The sequence below is a fragment of the Mesocricetus auratus genome, unplaced genomic scaffold (assembly GCF_017639785.1).
Source record: "Mesocricetus auratus isolate SY011 unplaced genomic scaffold, BCM_Maur_2.0 Super-Scaffold_100008, whole genome shotgun sequence".
Taxonomy (NCBI): domain Eukaryota; kingdom Metazoa; phylum Chordata; class Mammalia; order Rodentia; family Cricetidae; genus Mesocricetus; species Mesocricetus auratus.
In genome coordinates this window covers 22,099,529-22,126,785 of record NW_024429192.1, presented here as the reverse complement: position 1 = coordinate 22,126,785, position 27,257 = coordinate 22,099,529, and the positions used below count along the sequence as shown (strand labels likewise).

Sequence of the window (27,257 nt, the reverse complement as noted above, 5' to 3'; positions counted from 1 at the left end):
TACTGAGGTTAGAACATGGACTCATCTGACTTTGCATCTGTGAATATGAACCTGTGCCTAGGAAGGTGGACACATTTGCCTTATCCGGTGTAAGTCAGCCACTTTGATACAGGCCAACATCAGAAGCATTTGCATGGTCTAAACAGGACCACTCCATGTTTATTTTAGTAAATCTTCTGGTGATCTGATAGATATCCAAGGAAAGCTATCCTAAGGAACATAATTTTGTTATCATTTATTTATTTATTGCGTGTGTGTTTGTACATGTGTGCCATGGTGAATGAGGGAAAGTCAGACAACAACCCCCAAGACTCTGTTTTTGCTCCTACTGTGCAGCTTCTGGGGATCTAACTCAGATTGTGAAGCTCACTGACCAGCGCCTAATCCACTGGGCCATCTTGCTGGCTTGGAGCGTAGTTATTTTTTGAGTCCCAAATTAATTCATAAAACTGGGACTAGTGATACACATCTGTAATTCCACTTCTTGTGAGATGGAGGCAGGAGGATGAGAGGCTCAGGACACACACACACACACACACACACACACACACACACGTGTGCGCGCGCGCGCGTGCGCACACACACATACACACACATACGAGAAAACAAGTCTTTTTTTTACTATGTGTAATAACTAAATGTGTAATAAGTAAACCTAAGCTTAATGGTAGGCATAGTATTTGGAAATGATTTTTTTAAACAGAAAAATAGCCTTGTAAAATTTTTGTCCCTGAGCTACTCATGTACTTTTTGAGTATTGCACAGGACCGGGGGCAGGGTTCTGTAAATACTTGCAGCGTGAGCATAGAGGCCTGAGTTTGATCCAGAAGTCACTGGAAAAGGTAGAAATAGTGGCACATGCCTGTAAGCCCTGTGATAGAGAAGCTCAGGTTTGCCGACTTGGGTGGCCAGCCCAGTGGTTAGCTCCATGTTCACTAAGAGATGCTGTATCAGAAAGTAACTTGAAGAGTGACTAAGAAAGACAAACTCAGACCTATTTGTGCAGGCATACACACACACACAAACACACACAAAGACACAAAGTACTTTTAAAGACTGCTATAAATATACTATAGATGGTTCAAAGCATTTCAAATAAAAATTTCCCTTGGAATTGGCTCATTGAAAGATACAAATGGACCTCATTTTAAATGCTTTCTCATCAGGACTAAGGTGGTTTCAGTACTAGGGTGTAGGTTGAGATATGTCAGCCCAGGGAAGCAGACTATTGTAGAAGCATTTGTAAAAGAGCCTAAAATTTGATGATGTCTTGGCTCCCAAGCCAAATTGTGTAACGTAGAGATTTTCCCTTAAGAGTCAGAACTCATTTCTCTCCTCAAGAAATATGCAAGGATGGATTTCACTTAACTTCATGGTCAATTTAAAATAATAAAATGCCTTTCGGAACCTGATTGACTGGTACAAAATCAGTTTGTGGCTTCGGTTCAGCTGTGTAATGTAATTGCTGGAAAAAAAATTCACAAAGGAGTCTCTTTCCAATGGGCAGGTCAGGATAGCGTGTCTCACCATTTATGGGCATTGTGTTTTGAAACTGCATTTTGCTTTCAAAGAAAAAGTTAAAAGTTAAAGGTGATAGAAAACATCAGAGTTTTGACTGTTATTAAGTCTGTGTTCCTAGTATAGTTTAGATAATAAATAGTTCATCCTAGCTAGTTCTTCTTACTGCTGGAGAGGGGACTTCAGAGAGCCCAGAGTATTATGAATACCATTCTAGATACCACTTCCTTGTGGAAACAATAAAAGTATCTTCATCCTCTATCTCCATTTATTCAAAATTATCATTCTATGGGTAATCTTGTAATGACACGTAAAGCCAGACTTAGAGGTAGTCAAACTTTCAGTTTCATAAGTAGATGGTTTCTTACTGCCTGTTACTATCAAAGTTTATGACTACACAGAGTACCTTTTCATTACAAGACTTTTCTTGCATCAAGTGCATATACTTACTTTTCGATTCCCATTGTGTTACGAAACAGAAATTTTTATTTCGATTTATATGGAAGCTCTGTTATTGTTTATTGATCGCAGTTCAGCATAACATACTCTAGATAAACAAAAGGTGAGCCTTACCCCTTGGTAATATTTAATTTTCAATACCAACCATATTTACATGAAATGTATTAGATTATTCAGGAGCTCTTCTGCCTGCCCAGATAACTGCTTCTTGGTTTTGATGTTCATGTGATGTGTTAATTCTGGCTAATTCTTCCCCAAAGTATCAGGCTCTGTGCTTCTTATGCACTCTCCCTTTTTGGGGGGGAAGTTTGAGACAGGGTTTCTCTGTGTAACAGCCTTAGCTGTCCTGGAACTCACTCTGTAGACCAGGCTGGCCTCGAACTCACAGAGATCCGCTTGCCTCTGCCTTCCAAGTGCTGGGATTAAAGGCGTGCACCATCATCTCCTGGCCCTATGCACCTTTGTTTTGTGGCAGCTGGTCACACGGAATTCCTCTTGCAGTATGATTGTAAGATGATGGCACAAACATTACTGTTCTTTATGTGAATATTCGCAGTCTTTGGCAGAATAATTTTTGACTTCTTCATGAAAATTTCTTGATGTTAAAAAAAATCAAGCAAAACCTTAATGAAGTTGGCTGATGACAGCCTTGTGAGAGAAATAACTGTGTTATACAAGTTGACCAATTTATATGATATGATTTTTAATTATTTTTATTTGTTTTATGTATTTACTTATGTGTGTCTGGGTGTGCATTGAGGCCAGAAAGGGATATCAGATCCTTCAGAAATAGAGTTACAGATGCTTATGGACTAAACTGTGTGGGTGTTGGTATCTAATCTCTGGTTCTCATGATGCCTGATTATGTAGCAAGCCTTCTTAGTGGTTGAGATATCTCTCCATCCCCTATATCAGTGGTTAAGCATCTCTTTCATGTGGGCCACTTAAGACCTAAAGAAAAAATGGATATTTATATTATAATTCCTAGTAGTAGAAAAATACAGTTGTAAAGTAGCATTGAAAATGTTATAGTTGCGGGTCACCACAACACAAGGAACAACTGTGTTAAAGGGTCATAGCATTAAGAAGATTGAGAACTACTGCCTTATATGATACATTCTTAAATGAGTATATCTAACAAACATACCTATGAAAACATGTAGGAACCTTATAGCTACTGCTAATATGCAATTTGACTAGGATAATCTCAGAATTAGGTCAAGACAAAGAATGACTTTTCAAGTTTCCTTTATTGGATTCTTGATAGGTCTGAACTCTGTGTAGGTCTGAAACCTATCTATGGTTTATGTTGAGCTTTGCATTAACTTGGATAAATTATCAACTTCCCTTTCCTCATGTACTTCTCACAGGTTTGGTGTCTAGGTAATGAAACCAGGTATCACATAAACAAGACAGTAGATGGTTCTACCTTTTCCGTGGTCATCCCGTCTCTGGTCCCTGGGATCCGGTACAGTGTGGAGGTGGCAGCAAGCACTGGGGCTGGTCCAGGGGTGAAGAGTGAGCCTCAGTTCATCCAGTTAGGTAAGAGTCACGTAATCTGTCATTGTCCCACTTCCTCTGCTTTGCTGTTTTTATTTTGCTTATAGTCCAGCCACTGTTGCAAGTCAAGTAGAGGCTAGAGTATGGCTTATAGCTGCCATGGGGCTATCTTTATTTAAAAGATAGAAAACTAAAGATATGTAGCCATGACTCACTTGCCAAGGGCAATGCATTCTGAGAGATACATTAGGTGACTGTGTTATTGTGTGGGCATCACAGAGTACAGTTACACAAACTAAGACTTCTAATGCCCTAGACAGTGCTATCTTATGGGAACATGGTTATACATATGGTTCATCACTGACTGATTATTATGTATGGTTAATGACTATAGATGTCTCCCAACTAAAGCATCAAAGTGTAATTACTGCTCTTTCAGATACAGAGCTATCAGTATTTACTCTCATTCTTACTCTGTCTTAGGGAATTTTCATCTAATTAACAAATGCTATTAGTTGAACATCAAGGAAACCTCAATGAAAAAGGAAGACACAATCTTTCCACTTGTGGATTCACAACTGTTTTGGAAAGGAAATGTCTTAGTTAGGGTTTCTGTTGCTCTGACAAAACACCATGAGCAAAAAGCAAGTTGTGGAAGACAGGGTTTATTCAAATCATACTTCCGCAGCACTGTTCATCATTGAAATAAGTCAGGACAGGAACTCAAACAGGGCAGGAACTTGGAGGTAGGAGCTGAGGCAGAGGCCATGGAGGGTGCTGCTTACTGACTTTCTTCCTGTGGATGGGTTAGCCCAGGGACAGCACCACCCACAATGGGCTGAGCCTTCCCCCATCAATCACTAATTTAAAAAAATGCCTTTGAGCCAGATCTTATAGAGGCCTTTTCTCAGTTAAGGGTTCCTCCTTTCAGATAACTCTGTTTGGTACGTCAAGCCAGCACAAGAAATAAAACCCTTCCTTAAAACACTTAAGCCAGGCATTAGAAATTTATAGCAAAGTGAAATTATTATTTACATTTAATGTCAATTACAATTACAAATAGTATTTATTACAAAATGTACATTAAGATATTAATTTTAAATATTTATATGCTAACTGCATAGAAGGTTAAATACAATTTGTGCTTAAAACATATTAGGTTAATGAAAAAGAAAATGTAACATAGAAGTTTACATGATTACCATTCCCTACAGAAAATATCTTGTATTCAGAATATACAGGTTAACAGGTTATTGATAGTAAACTATAAAACAACAAATACTATTGTTCCTAAAAAGACAAGAGAAAATAGTTTGATTTTTAAGCCATGACATTTCAATTATTAAGCATAACAAGAAGTTCACGGTCAACTTTGTATTTTAGCAGTCAGAAGTTAAACTTCAGAATATTTTTATGTCACATATTAAACTGTGACCAAAGATTCAGATGACATAAGTCTCCTTGCTTCACAAGGGCACACCTTCTTAATTTCCTAATAATATTGTCATCCTAGGATTTTGTCAAAATAAAATTAAGAAATATTCAGCTCACACTATTGTCCACATTTCGTTGTTAAGACAAAGCTAGCGGCTCTAAGACAGGTAGAAAATCTCTGTGGGACACAGGAAAGAGTCTAAGCACACAGTTGATGGTTAGCACTCGCTTCCATGGAAACTCTAAGACTAGGCACTGTGGACCACAGGCTGATGAGACTGAATCTTGAGAAGGATGTTTCCAGGGTCATCCCTGACCCCAGGCCAGCTGAAGAGAGGAAAGGAAATGTATGGGAGAGCTTAAACGCTTCAGGCCAAGGAAGGTGCATATTGCTCTCACCCCTTTGTGATTAGAACTAAGGTGATTGGGGCCATGACAGAATGAGGTGGAGGTGTAAATGGTAAGGTAATTATGAGATATCCCTTTAAACTTGCTCACTCAGTTACAATTATGGGCTAGAATTTAACAATTCTTATCATTTCCACTTACCAACTTTGAAAGTAGTTATTCCATGCATATCTTTGAGATAAAAATATCCTTACAACTTATTTCAAGCAATATAGGAAAGTGAATTGCGTAGTGCATCTGTTATGATGTTTTAACACACATGCAGGGATAAATATAAGTTGACACACACACATTTATCCACTTGGGTGTAATGTCAGTATCTATTTTTTACCGCTATACATTACACTGTTGTGATCCTGCTGGTGTTTTCTGCTTTTATAGCACACTGCCTTTTCAACCTATTTATTATGGAAGATAGACTGGAAAGGGGACTATGAATTACTTTATTAGGATTTATATCAAGAAATTTAAGAGTCAAATTGATTTGCTTGGAATTATAAATGTGTTCTGGGTTTTCATATTTTAATATAGCCTCAGCTGTACTGACACAAAGCCTGATATGCTGAGTGGCCATTTTAATTCATTAGTCACACTATACTTTATTCTGTTAAGGCCATCTGGTCGCTCACATTGGAACCTCCCATGGCCCTTTCTATAAAATCTGAAGCTACCCAGTTTAGCCTTGTGCAAACAGCCATGAGATCTATAACCCTAGTAGATGCAAAGGATGAATGAAGAATGAAAAGAATGGGTCTGCTTGGTGAGCAGCTAGAGGTTGAAATGCTCTTAGGCAGACCAGAGATAAAAGGGTCTGGGACATGAAATAAAACTTTCAGTCAACAAACAGTTGAAAGCAGGTTGGGAAAAGAGCTTTCCAACCTTGACCTCTGTAGAATGAAATTAGGAGTTGCGTTCAGGGAAAAGGTGCGTGTAGCAGGTGTGTGCACGTGCGCACGCGTGCGTACACACACACACACACACACACACACACACACAGAGCATGAAAAGGATTATAGATATTTCAGTTATGTGCCACTGTACCTAACCCATTGCTACCGTTTCTGAAGCAAATATTTGAGGGTTCCTACAGAAATGTGAGGAAGTATATGTCTTTTCTACATTTACTCATTCAGCACCCTTATTTACCAGAATGCACTAAGTTATTTCAAATGGTAGAGGTATGTTGGTATATCTAGTTAATTTTGTCCTATGAAACTCACTCTAAACACCCACACAGTTTTCCAAAATAAAAAGACAGGGCATTCTTCTTTAACTATAGTCTAATAAAAGTGTGACATTCTTGTTTTGAATTTAAATAAATGGAATAATTCAAAACATTTCCCTGAAAAATCTCTTGAATTTCCCAGTGGTGGCAGAGGCAAAATGGAAGACAGAAATCATTGTCCAAATGTTAACACGGTGAAACAAGAGCGATGTGTACCTTGTACGGGTGTTATACTATCGTTCTGAGATTTTGACCCTTATTTAACCAAGTAATGGCCTTTCAGATTCTCATGGAAACCCTGTGTCTCCCGAGGACCAAGTGAGCCTAGCTCAGCAGATCTCAGACGTGGTGAAGCAGCCAGCGTTCATCGCAGGCATCGGGGCAGCCTGTTGGATTATCCTCATGGTCTTTAGCATCTGGCTTTACAGGCACCGCAAGAAGAGAAATGGCCTCACCAGCACGTACGCGGGCATCAGGAAAGGTGTGGCAGACATAAAACCTTTGATTGTAAACTGATAGTGTGTTACAGTGCGCAGCCTTCGTGAAACGGCTTTTATTTTATGCTCTTGTGGGAAATTTGAAATCACCTGTCACAGGAATTATAAATTCAGGCTTATTTTGTTGTTGTTCTTATCATTGCTTGGGGTCTTGTTTTATCTTAGTTTAGTTTTTATGAATGAGCACTTACTGCCATTCGCTTTTCTATAACAATTGCCCTTAGTGGATAGGGGTGATGGCTGTGTCGGTTGCTTGAAGTAAAAAAAGTGAGGTTTATTTATCACTCATAGACTTAACATGGAGTTGAATATTTATATGTGCTTAACTAATAGTGTCATTAGGATGTCTACAGAGGTTTGGAAAGTACTCTTTCCTAGCTGTGATTTACGTCTTAGAGGCGGAGCAGCCAGCACGTGCTGAGAGTTCAGCATGCCCTCAGATCTCAGAGATGCTGATGTCAGTTTTTATTTGCTGAGTCAGTTCTTACCACTCTCTGGTAGATAGCCATCCTCTCCATTCCCATGTGTTTGATAACCCATGTGTTCATACCAGGTCAGCTATAAGTCCCAGTGTTTAGTGGATAACCCTTTTTCCTGTCCTTATCTATAATGCTTCTGTTTGTTTTCAAAATTATCATAATTTGCATGGTAACAGTATGATTCACCCTCGATTAGGGCCCATACATCATCCTGACATAAGAGATTTATATTGCCACAAAGCAGACTTTATAACGATTGCTAGTAAGGCTACCTCTTGCCCAACCATTACCTCCCTTTTATTCTAATTTATACATGTTTCCTGTAGCATGAAGAATATAAACCCAGAGACAGATATTGGGGTTCAAATTGAAAATCAGATAAGCAAAGCAGCCAGCCAGTAGCTCTTACCTCTACCAAGACTGAAATGGAGATCCTGTCTTCCCTGAGACTGGAAACTGAATCTCCTACGAGACCCTTTTCTTTTTCCTTATGTACCTCTATGATGCTGGGATTAAAGATGTGAGCTCTGTTTCTCTTTTAGACTGATGCAGCCTCATGTAGCCCATTGTGGTCTTGGACTCAGAGCTCTGTCTGCCTCTGTCTCCTGAGTCCTGGGATTAAAGGTGTGTGCCAGACTGCTCAGCTTCTTTGGCTAACAGTGTGGCTAGTTTTGTATTCTGATCCCCAGGCAAACTTTATTAAATCATAAACAATGTATCACCACAGTTTCCTAAGCAAACACTTTCTACATGTCCTAGCAAAGTACTACCTCTGACTAATTGTGGGGCTAAGTCAGTATTGTCTGCACTAGGTGGAACTCAGTACCCCTATACATTTAGCCAGAATTCTGGGTCAACAGTCTCAACTCTGTGCTCTTGTTTACAAGGGATCTTGACAAAAGAATTGGTCGAGACTGCCACCAGCCCTGTGAAAATGAATCCCTGATGGGCCTGCAGCCTCCTTCCATATGTAAATCTTCTCAGGCATTGTCATCTGTACATCCCTCCCCCCACCCCAGACATGTGTTCTGTCAATGGCCCTGCCTGTAAAATAGCAAAGAAAGGCTTAAGGCCAGTGCAAACACTGTGGGGCTCGTTATGTATATAAAATGGAACAATAACAGGCACATGTTGACCATATGAACCCTTGACTACAGATCAATGTAGAGAAGGGGTTTGTGGGAGGTGGCGTGGGGAGGGAGGGGGATCCCTAGGAGACTGTTTTTGAAATGTGACTTGAGTTAGGAAACACAACCAAGGAATTTTTAAATGCGGAGCCCCTTGTATACATTCTGGTTGAAGGCCCTCCATTAACAACTTGATTGTGGAAGCATCAGTCATTGAGCTCCAGAGTTTCCTGTCCCAGTGAAGTGTCTTAGCTATATAATTGTAGCAGGTTAATGCTGTCTATTGTCTTGAGATCTGAAGGTGTGACACAAAACTCTCCTTGATCTCCAAAGCACTTCTTCCTTGTACTAATGTCCTTTGAGCATGCCAGTAGACACCCACGTGCATTGCCCAGAGCTGTCTAACTAATACCATTGTCTTTTCAATTAGCTCTAGTTGAAACAGATATCATGGAACATAATTATGAATGTGACTTACTGAGCCCCTGACTCTGTTTTCCTCACTTTGGCATATTTTTTTAAAATTATTTTTCTATGCATTTTTAAAAAGTGTGATGTGTCACCTTCAATTTCCTATGCCAAAAGAATAATGCCAGGGACTTTAATGAAATGAGATATGGCATATTTAAAAGAAATCAGTGCAGAGGGCACATTTGCCTATACAATGTCAAGCCAGAGTGTGACTTTTTGATACTGGTGAGGATTTTTGATGTGGCCTCCCCACATGTCACCGTCAGTGTCTTGCATACCATTCTACATCCATTCACACAGATCCCCAACATGAGTGAACACTCAGAGTGTTATTGGTGTTACTGGAAGGTTTGGGCATTAGGTTAGGTTTAGGTGGGTAAAAGTTTCACCGAGTACTGGCCTTTCTTCATTTGTTTTTATCTTCACAAATAGGTTAGCAAAAGTACTGCACTGGCCTCTTCTCTTTCCCCACGTCCTTGTAATCTCAAATTAATGTTCAGGCACTCCATTCTTGTTTGAATAGCTTTAGTTGCAAATGCATCTCTTTTTTTGTATTTTATAGGGACTTGTTACTATTGGTTTTTTTTATAATGTAGCTAACTGATATTGACTTTGAAAGGATCTGAGTGAAAAAAAATCACAATAGAATTCTTAAGATGGTTCTGCTGTGCTACACATGAAGACCAGTGTATGAATTGAGGGTGCATTGAGGGTTTTTTTTGTTCTTTCTAGTATGCTAGTGCTAAGTGGTCTGCAAAGAACTGGGCAGGCTACAGCTCTCTAGCATATTCCCGTCAAAGCCCAGACCCTAACATCAATTTCCTATTGATGTATTAATGGAAAATGTACTTTAGCATTTTGATACATGATAAATAATCAATATTCCAGCTTATTTGCCCTGAAGAATTGTTGAAAGCCATCTTTAATCTGAGTGGACGATATTTTCCTGCTTTCCTTATTAGGGCACATTTGTTTTAAATTGAAAGGGGAGGATTGGAAAAGCCTTTAGTCTCCTCCTGTCTATGAAATAGTATGGAAACTGTTATGATGCTCGCCTCCACCCAGCAAAGGGAGAAGGTGGGGGAGTGGAGGAGGCCAGACTGCTACTTTTGAGGTCTGCAGTTCAATTTCAGGCATTATTGATTAGATTTAGATTTATAACTGCAGGGAGAGTCAAGGTTCTCAGGGGGGTGTGGCTGTTCTTTTGTTCAGCATGTTCTGTCTGCCCCCTAGAAAGCTTCTGAGGGTAAAGGATGACAGAGAAATTGGAGCTTCTAGCTCCACATCTTTTCCTATGCATTCACTAATTTTATGGTGATAAAACAAACAAACAAATAAACGAAATCTGTGTTACTTTGTTCTGTGCTGCCAGGCATTTCTCAGCAGTGAAGCTCCCTTTTCATGATATTCTCTCTCTCTCTCCCTCTTCCTCCCTCCCTCCCTCCCTCTGTCTCCTCCCCCTCTCTCACTCCTTCCATTTCTCTTTCTCCTTCCCTTTCCCTCCCCCCTCTCTTTCCCTCCCCCTTTCCCTCCCTCCATTTCTCCTTGCCTTTTCCTCCCTCTCTCTCCCTCTCTCCCTTTCTCTGTCTCCCTCCCTCTTTTTCTTGCATTCTCTCTCCCTCCCTCTTTCTCTACATCTCTCTCTCTCTATCCCTCCCTCTCTCCCTCCCTCTTTCTCTACATCTCTCTCTCTCTATCCCTCCCTCCCTCCCTCTTTCTCTACATCTCTCTCTCTATCCCTCCCTCTCTCCCTCCCTCTTTCTCTACATCTCTCTCTCTCTATCCCTCCCTCTCTCCCTCCCTCTTTCTCTACATCTCTCGTCCCTCCCTCTCACCGTGTGTGTCTCTCTCTCCCTTCCTCCCTCTCTCCCCCTTCCAGTAAAGAACACCCCACTGCACCTATTATCCCACTCACCAAGCATTTACTTTCAGATGTCTAGATAAGGGTCCAGCACAGCCCCGATAATACTTGTTTAAGATTCCATCATCGAGTGTTTGGAAATGATTAATAGTGGAGGACTGCTGTTTGCACTAAAGCCGTGGGCAGACCCTGTGTTACTGACTGCAAGGTCATCTGCAGGCTAACCCAGACAGTTCCCCTCCTGAGAGTATTGGAATGTCAGTCACTTCGGAACGGTACCTGTAGAGACAAGATGATTTTTTTTTTCCTAGACTTCAGATTTGCTGTTACTCATATATCAGAGTGTCAAACCTACTGGCTTGGTTCTTTACATTTGTGTTATGTTCAGCTGTCTGCTTGATTTATACTAATGGGATATGTTCCCCTTCTCTCCTCAGCTTAATAACTCGTTTATATTTTGTTTTGATTTTCAGTCCCGTCCTTTACCTTCACGCCAACAGGTATCTATTTGCATGCGCCCTCTTCCTCCCGTTTGGTAGTCTGACGTGTGGCGTGCTGTTATGTCTCTGGTTTCAGTTCATTCTGAACAGTAACTTGGGGAAGAGACTTACACAGGAGACAGTGTTTCACTTTCTCGTGCCAGGCATGCATTCGAAGGCGAATTAGTTGTGTTGCTTTTCGTCTCCTCGATGCAGTTACATATTCTGCATGCCACATTGCATCTTAGCCTGTGTGCATGGAGCTCCCTTAAACAAGCACACTTTTTCTACCCTTGGCATGGTTTAACACACTAATCGTCGTACTGATTAGGTCACGCTAGACAATGCATCTTTCTCCCCTTGACTCCACCTTTCAAGTTTTCCAACAACAGAAAAATTTCTCTCCTTTGTAATTTTCGGTCATAGAATTGGTATTCTCGGAACCCCCCCCCAATCTCCGTCCCACATGAGCGATAACTTCATTTCTGACAAATGAGTCCTTGTGTTAGAACAGATCCTCCTGTCACATCACCTCCCATCAAAGATGTCCCCGTAGTTATGTGTCCTCAGTTTTAATCCACTTACTGGGATCACTGGGCACACTTATCTCTCCCTAGCAGACTTCCAGTTTGGAGTTTTCTAAGTAGCGGAAACTTGGCAGCTTTTAAAAACACATTTCTCCTTCGAAAATGTGTCTGTATTTACAGGAAAGCTAATCTTCTTAACTCCTTGCCTAACTATTTATAAGTCTGTTTTTGTGCTGGCAAAAATAAAATGGATTAATCCTTAAACGGCATTAAAATATTTTCTCATCATATCTGATAGAAATATAATGTCTGATAGAAACATAATGTGACAGGGTTTCCATAAGCCACATATAAAATAGGTCATGTTCATCGTCACAGTTTGGTATAGGTCTTTGTGTGTGGGAAAGGGGTTTATTTGAGCATCTGTCTTCTCTTTATTTCTGTGCTTTCCTCTGGGAAAACAACCTCGCAAGTTTTCTTGCACTCTGAATTTAGGACTATACATATAGAAATCATAGGATTATGTTATCTGGTAAGAAAGTCTAAAGAAGTCTGTGGGGAATGAAATGTTCTTAGTAATAGTGTACTGAGTTTTTAATTTTGATTTTTGCAATCATATTGGGACACTAAGAAATTAAGAAGGATGTATAGTTAGTCTAAAAAACCACCTTCTAAATATTCCTTTATGGAGCAAGGATCTTGCAATGGTTTTTTACAGAGTTTCTAGGTAGAAAGGGAGACAGAATGGCATTTTAGAAAGATGTTCATGAATATGATGGCTCCTGCTATATTGACATGCCTATTAATTGCTTTCTTTCTCTCTCTCTTTATTGTAATATTCTAGTAACTTATCAAAGAGGAGGCGAAGCCGTCAGCAGTGGAGGGAGGTAATTATCTTACTTGCTTTTTTATATCCGAAATTGTATTCCAGCTCTTTCTTGTCTTTCTCAGTGACATTGCGTCTTTTGTTCACAGAGTAAACTTCCGTGTGAAATTTGTTCAAATACTTTGAAGAGATCTCTCCTTTCCGTTGTACTCTTTAAACCATGGGATTCAGTCATTGATAGGAATGGTTGCATTTTATCCCTTGGCCACGAGAGGGAGCATTTCACCCAAGAAAAACATTTCACCCAAGAGTTAAAGAGATTAAGCTGTGGCACTTAGAAGATTAAGAAATATAGCTGGTTAACAGACACTATCAAAGCAAGGTGTTCACTTGAAAACCTGCTGAATGCAGCAGTTGCTCGCAAGTTGTGGGTGCTGTTTGTTCTTGGTCGGAATTTACCATAATCCACATCTACATTCAGAGGGAAATACATTTAAAGGACAAAATATCTAGGTAGCCAGCTTGTTAACAAAGAGATTTTTCACCTCTAATTATAATGCACCTCAATTCCACATTTATGTGGGGTTTTCTTTTTTTGGTGATTATTATTCAGTGAATTGTAATATATTCACAGAGAAATCACAAATTGAGGCCGCAGAAGGCTTAAAGGGACGGAAACAGGGTATAAATCACAGGAGACAGGCTTAACTATTTTCCACAATAAGACGATTTTTTTTCACCCCCCAAAATCTAGTAACATCAGAATGATGGGAGGGGGGAGAAAAGGAAAATAAAAAGCCCTTCCAACAAAAACTATTTCATAATTCAAATTTGTTTAGCTTATTGAGTATCTTTCCGTGTAGTTGAATAATATGGCTAGCTACCAGACAGTGAAAAATGAATAAGGTTTTATTCCTGAGTCTAAGGAGAGGCTGATAGGAACATTACTGAACTTGCTGTATAACAAAGAGTGACTTGGAGGAAGAGCTTAGTTGCCTGCCTCTAACCAAGGCTTCCAGATGTGACAATAGGCACTAATCTTTTCATTCCTGGATGCCATTAACTTCTCGTTTTCATACCTGTGAAACAAAGCCAGCCTCCTAAACACTCCCAAAGCTAGGAAGTCTGCATAGAAAAATAAATCCACTAGATTCCAGAATTAAACCACAGCATGCTTTTGCATCCTGGGGACTTCCGTGTATGAATGAGCCTTGCCTCCTAGGCAAACCTGGAATGCCTGATTATTCAGCCACCACCTTTTGTATGTATACTTAAGACTGCAGGCTTCAGTTTTCTTGGCAGTGGCCTCTGTGCGTGGACATGTGTGCACATGCTCACACACACGTGCATGAAAATAAAACATAAACCTCATTCCTTTGCTAAAACACTTGCAACCTATGGAAACAAAATCACCATGGGGGAAACAACAGACAGGCATAGGAAGTGTTTGCTGGTTCTTCTTTGTGAATGAAGAATTGTAAAGTTCTTACATTCTCTAGTTTAAAATTCGCTAGCAACGAAGACTGATAAAATTGAAAAGCAGATGCCTAGCAGTGACGTGGACTTATGTCCAGTCCTCACATGAAACCATCATTGTCCCCAGTGTAATAATGGAAGGTGCAGGAGTGTTGGCGAGACGATAGTTAAATGAAGATGTCTGAGTTATAGCTTTGGTGGTGCATGCCTTTAATCCCAGCACTCGGGAGGCATCGGCAGGCAGATCTCTGTGAGTTCGAGGCCAGCCTGGTCTACAGAGTGAGTTCCAGGACAGCCTCCAAAACAATACAGAGAAACCCTGTCTTGAAAAACCAAAAAAAAAAAAAAAAGACTTTTCTATTGTTATTTTGTTTTGCTTTTGCACAATTTTAAACACATTGGTTCATTAAGTAGAATAAACTTCTACTATGTGGGAAGCCACTGTGGGTAAAAGTCCCCACCCTGGATTTTATGACAAAGACAAGATGACTGACTATTACAGGAGACAGGTGCTTTTCAAAGTCTGCTATATTGTGGTAGCAGATGCTGCTCATTTGGGGAAAGGTAAAATCGGATAAGAAAAATGGTTCATAGGGAAAAGGCATCATTCCTGGCCATGGGATGACTGTGCTGTGTGTGTTCGTCAATGCTTGTGTGTGCACACATGTATGTGTGTGTCTGTGTGCTTTGTATTGGTGGGACAGAGAATGCATGCTATGTCAGACTTCTCTGTTGAGTTCTCTTTTTCTACATACATCTCAGATCCTGGTTTCTCAGTGGGCCTGGGGCATCACTAGGTTAGTGACACCTCAGCCAAAGCTATCTGGTCAGATGCTTTCCCCTCCGGCAGCCATGACTGCATTTGCTGAGCCATCTCTTACCACGTTCACTGTGCCTCGTGTTATTTGTCTGCAAGCCCTAGTTTCCCTCCCCGAATCTGGAAGAAAAGCACTGGGCGTTCCAGCTGCATCTTGTTTTTTTGTTTGTTTTTTACACTTTTTTATTATATATTTAAATTAGAAACAAGCTTGCTTCCCATGTCAGTCTCAGCTCCCTCTCCCTCCCCTCCACACCCATTCCCTCCCCCCAGACCCTCACCCAACCCCCACTCCATTCCCCAGGGAGGGTGAGGCTCTCCATGGGGGAATCTCTAGACTCTGTCATTTCGTTCCGGGGGAGGGCCCAGTCCCTCCCCCAAAGTGTCCAGATTGAGAAAGCATCCCTTATTGTGGGATGGGTCCCCGAAGTCCATTTGTGTGCCAGGGATAAATACTTATCTACTACCCAAAAACCCCATAGATTGCCTGAGTCTCCTCACTGACACCCACATTCAGGGGATCTGGATCAGTCTGGGGTCCAAGAGCTCCCCCTTGTTCAGGTCCAGCTGCATCTTGTTTAATGAAAATTTCTCCTGCGAATTCTCTGCCAGCTTAGGCAAGACTGAAATTTGGGCTGTGTATTTTTAGTCTTCTCTGCGCTCCTGAAGCAACTGTTACCAACAGGACCCTGTTTCCACGTGTAACATCAGACCCAAAATCAGCATGTCCCATAAAGCCGGCGCATTCTTGGATTGCCATGCCAGCTTGCCTGTGTTATAATGTCATCTGTGCACAAAGGTTATTGGATTAACCTAAGATGACTTTCTACCTACCATCTCTGGTCAGTTTATCCAACCTCACTTTTTGATAGTTTCCCATGAAATATGTACCATGGAGCTGTCTCAGTCAGCATGAAGCAAATCAGCTGATCTTTCTTTCTTTCTTCCTTTCCTTCTTTCTTTCTTTCTTCCTTCCTTCCTTCCTTCCTTTCTTCCTTTCTTCTTCCTTTCTTCCTTTCTTTTTTCTGAAATCAAGCATCACTAAATTGTAGCTTTTAGACCATTCCCAACCTGCTGCTGGGGCTGTAGAGATGCATGTGCTGTTCAGAGCATGCCGCTGACCCTGCAGAAGAGCTAAGTTGTGTTCCCAGCATTCACGCCAGGTGGTGTACCCCCGCTTGTAGCTCTAGCTCCAGGGGATTGGATCCCCTCTTCTGGGCTTGGAAGGCACTAGGCACACACTCTCCCAGAGGCACCCACATAGACATGTGGTTTTAAAAAGTTTTTTTTTTCAAATGCCTTTTCCCCATTCTGTCTGAAGCTGCTTCTGAGCTAGTAACAGAATTGAGAGATTACAACAAAAACCGTGGAGGACAAAAAGCCTTTAATGGTTACTGTTTAGACTTTGACAGAAAAGCGTATTAACCCTTGGTGTGTATGATTGCCTGTGACCACAAAATGTGCAGGCCTGGTCTGAACTGAATACACAGTTTATGGTTAATACAGGAATCGATGTGAGTATACATGTTTGTGGAGGTGTCATGTGTGTACATGTATGGGCATGGCTTGTGGAGGTGTCCATTTGGGTTTTTGAGACAAGGTCTCTCACTTGCCTGGAGCTCATTATTTAGGCTAGGCTGGCTGGCCAGTGGGCCCTGGGCACTACCTGTTACCACCTCTCCAGAGCTGGGGTAACGGAGATGGTGAGGGAGAAATTATTCGCCATCACCTAGCTTTTTACCTGGATTCTGAGGGTCGAACTGGGATCCTCATGCTTGAGCAACATACCGCGGTATGATCTTCTCTTCCCAGCTCAATACATGAATTTTTATTATGTAACCAAGTTAATTCATTGGAGGACAGTAGTAAATCCAGTGACTTCAATGATGTCATTGATATCTTAAGAAAGGGATGAGTGGCAGGTTAGATAATGAATGCCAAAGGCCCCCATTTTGTCTCTTTTTTTTTTTTTATAAAAGAAGAGGCTATGTAAAAATCTTACAGTTCTTCACATTGTAGATTTCTTATGCCTGAGAGAGAAACAGCGAGCAATGTGGTTAAACCAAGAGACCTGCTCTCACCACGCAAAGGCCGCAGTCTGTGGTAACCCAGAAGGAGCACAGCGATATCGAATAGCTGTTCTTGCCCGTTAGTTTCTCATGCCTCAAACATTCCAGTTGCCTCTTCCAAGAAACCTTCTTAACTTCCAGACCACAGCATGAAGTAGGAAAAAGTGGGGAAACCTGCGGGAGGGTGTGTGAAGGTCAGCCTAGCCTGGTGAAGGATGCCAATACCACATTTCCTGTCAGGCAGAACACACAGAAGTGGATAGAACCCACATCTTGCTTCCCTTAATAACACTGGCACCTCATAGACATATCCGAAGGCTTTGAAACTCGTTCACACAGTCCGTGGGGAAAGGACCCAGCCAATAGGACAGCAGCCTTCACTACTGGGATTCTGCATAATGTCTCCACAGCTCGTAGGCTCGGTGCTATTTATGCTGTGGTTTATCAAATAAGTGTTCTTGGAGTGAGAGACAGGAATATGTGAAGTAATGGAAAAGGAAGAATGGAAAGCAATTGGCATGTGATTTTTGGAGCACATTTGGGGTTTTTGTTTGTTTGGTTTGGTTTGGTTGGTTTTTGTTTTGTTTTGTTTTGTTTTGCCAGGACTCAAATGAATTCTCTTAATATATGGGTGGATGCAGTCATATAGACTTATTTTTAACATGCGTAAGCCAGTCGATACTGTTGGGTAGCTGAAGTTACACAGTAGATCTAAGAGCTTAGGATTCTCAGAGGCCTGAGAATCGTTAGTTGCGGAAGACACAGACGCCCTGGTGAGAGGCGCTGTGCTCGTGCCTGCCTTCCACCGAGGCCTCTGGAATACACACCTGGCACTCTAAGCTTCATTATGGGACAACAGTCATGTTTTACCTTCTCCCTGAGCGTAATTTTCATTCCAAACTCAAGTCTAAACAGAAGCCCGAGGTGTGATTTGTTGATCTTCCTTCCTGCTGGAAATCACCCATCTGTATGAGAAGCTCTCTAAGCCTCCGATGACATCAAGCACTCACTGTGAAAGGGTTTGTTCACAGGGAATCACAGTAGCATAAAAACACTGTCTGTTCCTTCTGAAACATGCAAGTCAGCCTGGGAATTTTCCACTTGACCTATACGTCATGTATACCATAGTGTCCCTGCAGTGGCACATGCAGAAGTTTTATTCTTAATGGCTTCAACAGTCACAATACTCTAGGCTTGAGTTCAGAGGGAATAAAATAAGAAAGCTAAAGATTACTCCAGGAAGATTGTCTATAACGAACCGCTATTGCAATTCCTGACTATCCGTGCCACAACTTTAGGTCTGAATGTTTAAAATTTCAATGGTCCAACAACATTGCTTTTCAAAGTATGTTTCTATCAACATTAAACAGCCCGATTTTAACAGCTCTATTGAGACTATACAACATCTTCTTCATTCTTCCTAGTTACTAAGTGTTTGGGAACGTGAGAGAAGTCCCACAGGTTTCTGTGTGTGCTTGTACCATGCCACGTCAGGGTGTGGACCCCGGGGCCACTGCTCGTGTTTGAAGCTCAGCTTTCACTCACTCCACTGGGTCCATAAGTGTCTGAAGCTGGCTCGCACGCTCCAGTTTTCTCTCCTGCAATGTCTGCATAATGGCAGCGTGACCCCATAAAATTGTGACGTTGAAATGGCTGACTGCATTTAAAGAATTCAGACCAGTGCTTCACAAGTTATGAGCGTGGAGTGAATACTCACTTTTACTGAGTGTGTATTTGTTCCCTTATGGACACAGCTATAGGAATTATCTATCCATATTCTTCATCTGAAATGAATTAGCCTTCAAACAACCATCATTTGCCTAACAAGTTACATACCTTTAACAACATATATGACCAAATTAAAAAAAAAAAACATAGAGGGAAATACAAGTTCGTACTGCCCAACTAAGTGAGAAGCATGGTGGCTGTACTTAACGGTGATAACAAAACCACAGACTCATCTGCACTGCCATCCTGCCCTGTTGTGGGTTGCACAGCAAACCTCACGCCCTTTAGCCCTATGCTGGGTTCAAGTGGAGTCAGTGTTGAACGGGCTCACAGACTGCAGTTAGATTCCTTGGCACCAGTGATCTAGGTTACCCATTCATTACTGCACGTGCACTCTGCCTCCCCAGAGTGAAAGCAGACTAACATCAGTTGTGCAGAGGGGGCACTGGTATTTCTTTTTGTCCCCGTCTTTGTTTTTATCAGTTTTGTTCATTAGCTTTCCATTATGCAGGAACTTGGGCCCTTTAAGCTTCATTGTGGGACAATATTACATTACTCCTATGAGTTAACAAGCTTACAGAGCAGTGTACAGCATACTGATAGAGTGATGATGTAGCACACTGTATCACTGATGTAACACACTGCACCACTGATGTAGCACTGCATCACTGATGTATCACTGTATCACTGATGTAGCACTGCATCACTGATGTATCACTGTGTCACTGATGTAACACTGCAACACTGATGTAGCACTGTATCACTGATGTAGCACTGCATCACTGATGTAGCACTGTATCACTGATGTAACACTGCATCACTGATGTAGCACTGTATCACTGATGTAACACTGCATCACTGATGTAGCACTGTATCACTGATGTAACACACTGCATCACTGATGTAGCACTGTATCACTGATGTAGCACTGCATCACTGATGTAGCACTGTATCACTGATGTAGCACTGCATCACTGATGTAGCACTGTATCACTGATGTAACACACTGCATCACTGATGTAGCACTGTATCACTGATGTAACACTGTATCACTGATGTAGCACTGTATCACTGATGTAACACACTGCACCACTGATATAGCACTGCATCACTGATGTAGCACTGTATCACTGATGTAACACTGCATCACTGATGTAACACTGCATCACTGATGTAACACACTGCACCACTGATGTAGCACACTGCACCACTGATGTAGCACTGCATCACTGATGTAGCACACTGCATCACTGATGTAGCACTGCATCACTGATGTAACACTGTATCACTGATGTAACACTGCATCACTGATGTAACACTGCATCACTGATGTAACACACTGCACCACTGATGTAGCACACTGCACCACTGATGTAGCACTGCATCACTGATGTAGCACACTGCATCACTGATGTAACACTGCATCACTGATGTAACACACTGCACCACTGATGTAACACTGCATCACTGATGTAACACTGCATCACTGATGTAACACTGCATCACTGATGTAACACTGCATCACTGATGTAGCACACTGCACCACTGATGTAACACTGCATCACTGATGTAGCACTGCATCACTGATGTAGCACTGTATCACTGATGTAACACACTGCACCACTGATGTAACACTGCATCACTGATGTAGCACTGTATCACTGATGTAGCACACTGCATCACTGATGTAGCACACTGCACCACTGATGTAGCACACTGCATCACTGATGTAGCACTGTATCACTGATGTAACACACTGCATCACTGATGTAGCACTGTATCACTGATGTAGCACTGCATCACTGATGTAGCACTGTATCACTGATGTAGCACTGCATCACTGATGTAACACACTGCACCACTGATGTAGCACACTGCATCACTGATGTAGCACACTGCATCACTGATGTAGCACACTGCATCACTGATGTAGCACACTGTATCACTGATGTAACATTGCATCACTGATGTAACACTGCATCACTGATGTAGCACACTGCACCACTGATGTAACACTGCATCACTGATGTAGCACTGCATCACTGATGTAGCACACTGCATCACTGATGTAGCACACTGCATCACTGATGTATCACTGTATCACTAATGTAGCACACTGCACCACTGATGTAGCACTGTATCACTGATGTAACACTGTATCACTGATGTAACACTGCACCACTGATGTAGCACACTGCACCACTGATGTAGCACTGTACAGGATGCCGTAGAGCCCCACACTCTCTCTGAAAGAAGTACGACTTTGAAGAAAAATCTGCAGGAATGCTTTCTAAGAAAGATGTGTTTTTTCGGATTGTTTACTGTTCTGTCTTATAATGAAGCAGTTTTAATGGGTCAAAAATGAAGCCAGGCAATTGGCCCCACCTACAAGACTCAAACTTGTGCGCTGATAATTTCAGAGTCCGGGGTTGATTTTTTTTTTTTTTAGTCACCATGACTTAAACGGAGCTGAAAGTTGCAGACAGTAAAGATTTTAACTCAGAAACACAGCCGTACGGATTTACAGATGTGTCCGCAGAGATACCTCAAAGAACATGATATTAAACTGTCTGTCAAATGGAAAGCACCATGGTATCGAGTGTTATAGCTCACTATATTATGGCAAGATGAATGAAATAAATGGTTCCTGGAATCCTGAATGCGAATCGTTTTCTAGTCCTAAACACTTGCTTTTCTGTGTTGTTCTCCTTTAGGCCGGGACTTCTCAACATTAGTGAACCTGCCACACAGCCTTGGCTGGCAGACACGTGGCCCAACACTGGCAACAATCACAATGACTGCTCCATCAACTGCTGCACAGCTAGCAATGGGAACAGTGACAGCAACCTGACAACCTACAGTCGCCCAGGTTAGGGACACAGCTAGAGCTGCAAATATACCAGCCTTACAAGGAGTTAGCCAGAAAAAGGCGTGTGTCCTTCCAGAATGGGAAGGAAACTGATCAACAATTTCAGGAAGCCTGCCTGGTCTAATGCTCCCCCCCACCCCACTGCCCCAATATTTCTACTTCTCTGTCCATCATTTCTCTTATATTTTTGGTTGTGAGCCTAGCCTTTAATGGCTGAGCCATCTTTCCAGCCCTCTGTCCATCATTTCTAGAGAACAGAATACACAAATTTTAGAATAAGGGGAAATGAAATCATGAGGCAGTCAGAGTGTTTATAATGCTAATTTTTATTATGGCTATTGAAAGGCCAATGAATCTGTAAAGAAAATCAAATTCTTGGGGCAACTATAGTGACAATCACCAGCAGGAATAACAAAAGTGTTTGGGGAACTAAATTTGTAAATCGGATTTTATATCAGAAAAACAAACCCTAAGTCTACAAGGATACTTGCTGGCGGACACACACATATACACACACAGCAGCAGTGTCTGCCTGCATTTATTACGTAATGTGTAAACCTCCCCTAAGACATTAGAGTAGAACAGATGGATGTGGGATTTGCAAGATAAAGAAAGTTAAATTTGCTTCTGACAAAAACAAAACAACAGAGTCCCGATATTTGCAAAATTTGAACCTAAAATAATTGTAAACAACCAAAAGATATGGCTGCGGAAGTAGAAAGCCGCATGGGCTTAAAAAGGGGACGGAGAAAGTGGGCTGTAGATGAACACGCTGTAAATTGCAAGACAAGTCAAAGAGCGGTCTCTGTGCCTAGCCCCTAAAGCAGTCCTAGGTCTCATGCACTGAGTGTAGATGTCCCTTACCCACATGACAAGTCTGTGTCCTCCAGAGGTCCACGCTCAAATGGCCTAGACTGATAACTCCACCACCATAAATAAAAGACAGTGTAGACACCAACAGGAAGGAGTAAATGCGGCCAACCGTGCAAGGTTATGCACAGAGCTACGCTGTCCAATAGGAGAGCCACAGACGGCTTTTACAATTCAAACTGAGTGGATGTTTCCTCAGGCGGACTGGCCACATTTGAAGTGCTTTGTAGTCAAATGTGACCAGTGACTGTTGTATTGCCAGCGTAGGGTAAAGGGAGTTGGGGGTGGTGTCAAGATTATCAACAACCTATTGCATAAAACTCATACAGAAAGATTGCCAAAGCATGACAAGGTTTCCAAATCCATATTGCTTTTGCTGTATTTCTTACTCACTGCTAAGCAGAACCTAATGTCTAGAAATTAAAGATGGAATTACTGCAGGCCAGATGAATTGCACATCCGTGCTCCGTGGTGTATGACAGATGCGCAGAGTGGTTGAATTCAGTAGGATAGGGGAATTGCAAGTTCCTAGGATTATGCTTCTGATGGCCCCGTAAGTAGCAAGCGTGCTAATTCTCCAAGAAAGCTATTAATGTTGTTGCCACTTCTGAACATCATGAATTAAAATGTTATTCCTCCATAGTAACTTTTCAATTTCCAGTGTTATAACTTAAAATATAACTTTAGCTCTTCCTGCTGTTTTAACAGTTTGAACTGCTGACTTTAAACACATCTATGTATATGTTACTTAGTTACTAGTTATCTCAATGAAGGTAGAATTAGCATGGTAATGAAATGATAGAAATACTGGATATTATTTCTGTCTTTTCTTTATTTGATTAAATGACCCTAGTATTCATGATTCATCTTGTCGACATTACTGCCATTTTTACATCATGGGGTGTCATTATGAAACCATGAACAATGGCTAGGTACCATCCTTCTCAGATAATGATTACCCTGTTGTCCAGATAATGAACTAATAAAACCATCCTGAGTGCTATTTACTATTACTTTTCCCTGTCCCTCTTAGCTCTGAATAGAAGCATTTTACAGAGCATTGAAATATCAGGTCTGAGAGAATGCAGTTAGGAGGTGTATTTACTTACTCCTGGTCCGAGTCCTCAACTTATTTGCTTAGCTCTGTTCTTTTAATAGATAACCAGGAGCTTCAAATAGGACAGTAACCCGAGACCAGGAGATGTCAAGGTGGTGCATACATCTGTATGTCTACTGTTGTCGTGGAATTCCTATTGATAGAATTAAACAAGGACAGCTTTTTAAAAACTGAATAACGCATGACACTAACAGAGGTTCCAAGTCATTTGGTTCCTACACAAAAATGTGTGAGCATCCTTATTTCCCCCAGTTTTGGTTCCCTTTGAAGACCCATGTGCGGTGCGTGTTTCACTACTCCCGTTCATCTTAGGTACACTTGTACCTAATAGACCAATTTCGTTATAACTCAGAAAGCTTCTTAGAGAAAAAGTTTAAGACGAATAACCATGCAGAATGACTTTTTCCTTTTCCTCTCCGTTGCACATAGCTGATTGTATAGCAAATTATAACAACCAACTGGATAACAAACAAACAAATCTGATGCTCCCAGAGTCAACTGTTTATGGTGATGTGGACCTTAGTAACAAAATCAATGAGATGAAAACCTTCAATAGCCCAAATCTGAAGGACGGGCGTTTTGTCAATCCATCAGGGCAGCCCACTCCCTACGCCACTACGCAGCTCATCCAGGCCAACCTCAGCAACAACATGAACAATGGCGGCGGGGACTCCAGCGAGAAACACTGGAAGCCTCCGGGTCAGCAGAAACAGGAGGCGGCACCAATTCAATATAACATCATGGAGCAAAACAAGCTGAACAAAGGTGAAGGGTTTTGCACTTGTTTCCATCCCTTTCTGTAGTGTTACCCGTAACCCCAGCACCAACTGTGAAAACTGCTCTGTGGCTACCAAACCAAATCTGCCCTTTGATTACTGAAATTATTCTTGTTTCTTTGGCTTCAAAACTTCCAGTGTCAAAGAGTTAATTAGTACAACAATAACCTTGGAAAATTGATTTTATAATAATATATAAGTATTTTCAAATGGTTTGGAGATTAATTTAAATTTAATAGTAGGTGAGGGATTGCTTAGGACATACAATCTTTTATTCATAAGGCAGATGTACAGCTCTCACAATGCCTCACATTCTCAATAAATAGACTTCCATCCTTTCCACTTGAGGACGGAAGATAATTGCTTCTACATGGTCATATAAGCGAATGGCATTTTTATATCAAACTGAAGAAAAATAATTAAATTAAACTTGAACTGGAGAAGTGGTTCAATTTCTTGTATCACTTCATGTGGTAACTCTGACTGCTATCATATATAATTCTAGGACCTAAATTTCCTTGGTTGGCCTGATTGAAGTCTGTCACTATAGAACCTAAAATAAATTGAGTTTAATATTAACTTGAAGCACCAGAATGGTATTGTATGGCCTGAGGGGAATGTCTTTGTATTGTAATGTGTGGGCTGGAGGAGATAGGTACTTGATTTCTTTGTAGTTCTTCAGGCTACTGCCCTAATAACATGATTTGTAAAGTTATACCTATAGGAAAAACAGGATTGCTCTCATTTGAATAGATGGGACAATATTGTACAAGTACACCGGTAAAAGAAGCAGTTTACTGCAAGTAATTAGAGGCAAGGATTTCTTTTCTTGGGGCTTACAACTCAAGATTACCAAGGGGTAATTTAAGCATTTCATTTGATTAAATCCATGCTATATGTTTTAATTTCATAATAAAGTCATCTAACCTTTTCCCAAGTTTCAGGAAGCAATTGATTGATATAATAACTCAAATTAATGAATTTCATTAAGACTCCTGCATAAGTTCATGACAAATACTGACAAGGATAGGACAGCTTCTATAGTCACAGAGTTCACTCTGGTGGCTTAAACTCTTGTCACATTTTTTTCTGCCAAATTATATGCTTTCATTGTGAGCCTTGGAAAGGTCTGGAAGTCCTGTGTACAAATAGTTTAGAACTTCAACTCATTTAAACTGTCAGAGAACAAAGATGTAGCTGTGACCCTGTGCCAGAGGTAGGTTTATCATTTACATTTTCACCTCTGCCCAAGCAAGCAAGCAACTTTACTGGGCTGGATTAAGATACTGTGTTTCCTTATTAGGCATATATTGTTACTGGATACAATGTTACTGACTTGTTTCCTTTTTTTTCTGCTCTATAGCTAGAGTTGCCTTTGTCACTACTCTGCTAAATATGCTACCATTTGAAGCTAGGCTATAAAGCACAGCCTTGGTGTGTCTTTAAGCAGAGAGGCAGCCTAAGAGAATGAACAAAGGTTTAGGTCTGGATACAGTTGGTGTCTTGGTTGACAATACCTCTACTTCTCTGGGTAGGGGGAGGGAGATGGTTTACAAGTCTCCTGTCTGCAGATTCAACTGAATCCAAGTTCTAATACAGGTTAAACATGCACTGTATCACAAGTCTGTGCCCTCACTCCTCATTATTATATTTAAAATCACATACATGTATGCCTCCACTTCAACTAGAGGCATTTTCTCTGTTCTGATCATCTGAAGAGAGAAAAAAAAAAAAAAAGAAATCAGACTAGGAAATTATCCAGCTGGCTTCTTGGCTTCCTCAGGAATACAAACCAAACAAACGTGAAATAAGCAAGAGGGAATAAACAATTATATTTTTTTTCTCTATCCAAAATGTCTAGATTATCGGGCAAATGATACAATCCCCCCAACCATTCCATACAACCAATCCTATGACCAGAATACAGGAGGGTCTTACAACAGCTCAGATCGGGGCAGCAGTACGTCTGGTAAGTACAAAAAGGAAAAAAAAAAAAAAGACATAAGACAATGTTAACCTTTCTCTTAAAAAGAAATGATGAACGGGGTGCTGTGAATTGTTGTACCGAAGGGCTGTGTATCATCTCTCTGTATCCTAGGAGTCCCAAAACCACATCTGCTCTCCAGTTTAAAAATCAGTGTCTGCTCAAGCAACTGCATTGTGTTTCCTGTTACTGAGTCTTAAAGCAAAGTCAAAAGTATAAAATAATCTTTCAAGGCAGTTAAACTTCCTTTTCTTCCCTTAGCCAGAATTTGCTAACTAGGTTACCACTGGTGCCCTTGAGGAGAAGAAAGCCTGAGAAACAATAATCTGGGCTGGAGGGATGGCAGGAACCTCTCTTAGTTCCCAGTCTCTCCGAGATCTCCCAGTTCTTTCTGGAATGCTCAGGAAGTTTCCTCCCAGTCTCAGCCTGAAGCCACAGTGAGGCTTCCCTGTGGGTCCCTGTGCGGCTGCAGCTGTCTGCCAGCTGTTTTCCTGATAGGGCTGCAGATGGGAGTTTGCTGGCAGTTAAGTCCTGCTTTTGTAATTAAAGGCGGTTCGTTATTAGAAGTAACATGTGGCAAGTCACACCACAATGAGAACAGAGCCATTGATCTTAAGAGGAGCGAGCTTCTCCAGGACAGGGAAGAATGGAACTTCCTGGCAAAGGCAGGAGTTGTTGCTAGGGTCCTTTGTACGCAGCAGCCCTGCCCTCTTCTGTATTGATGCCCACATATGCAGCTC

The 27,257-nt window shown here is 41.3% G+C and overlaps 1 protein-coding gene across 10 annotated transcripts in view; it reads left to right on the top strand.

The window, feature by feature from the left end:
- Robo1 (roundabout guidance receptor 1) overlaps positions 1–27,257 on the top strand; it is a 919,114-nt gene that overhangs the window by 854,353 nt on the left and 37,504 nt on the right. For 6 of the 10 annotated variants that reach the window (XM_040750585.1, XM_040750584.1, XM_040750587.1 and 3 more), the window contains 7 exons: positions 3,348–3,519; positions 6,828–7,025; positions 11,453–11,479; positions 12,830–12,872; positions 21,616–21,770; positions 24,187–24,522; positions 26,395–26,502. In XM_040750585.1, the coding sequence (XP_040606519.1) occupies positions 3,348–3,519; positions 6,828–7,025; positions 11,453–11,479; positions 12,830–12,872; positions 21,616–21,770; positions 24,187–24,522; positions 26,395–26,502 (1,039 nt within the window). The remainder of the gene's footprint in view (positions 1–3,347; positions 3,520–6,827; positions 7,026–11,452; positions 11,480–12,829; positions 12,873–21,615; positions 21,771–24,186; positions 24,523–26,394; positions 26,503–27,257) is intronic. The other 4 variants (XM_040750586.1, XM_040750591.1, XM_040750592.1 and 1 more) reach the window with 3 other exon arrangements.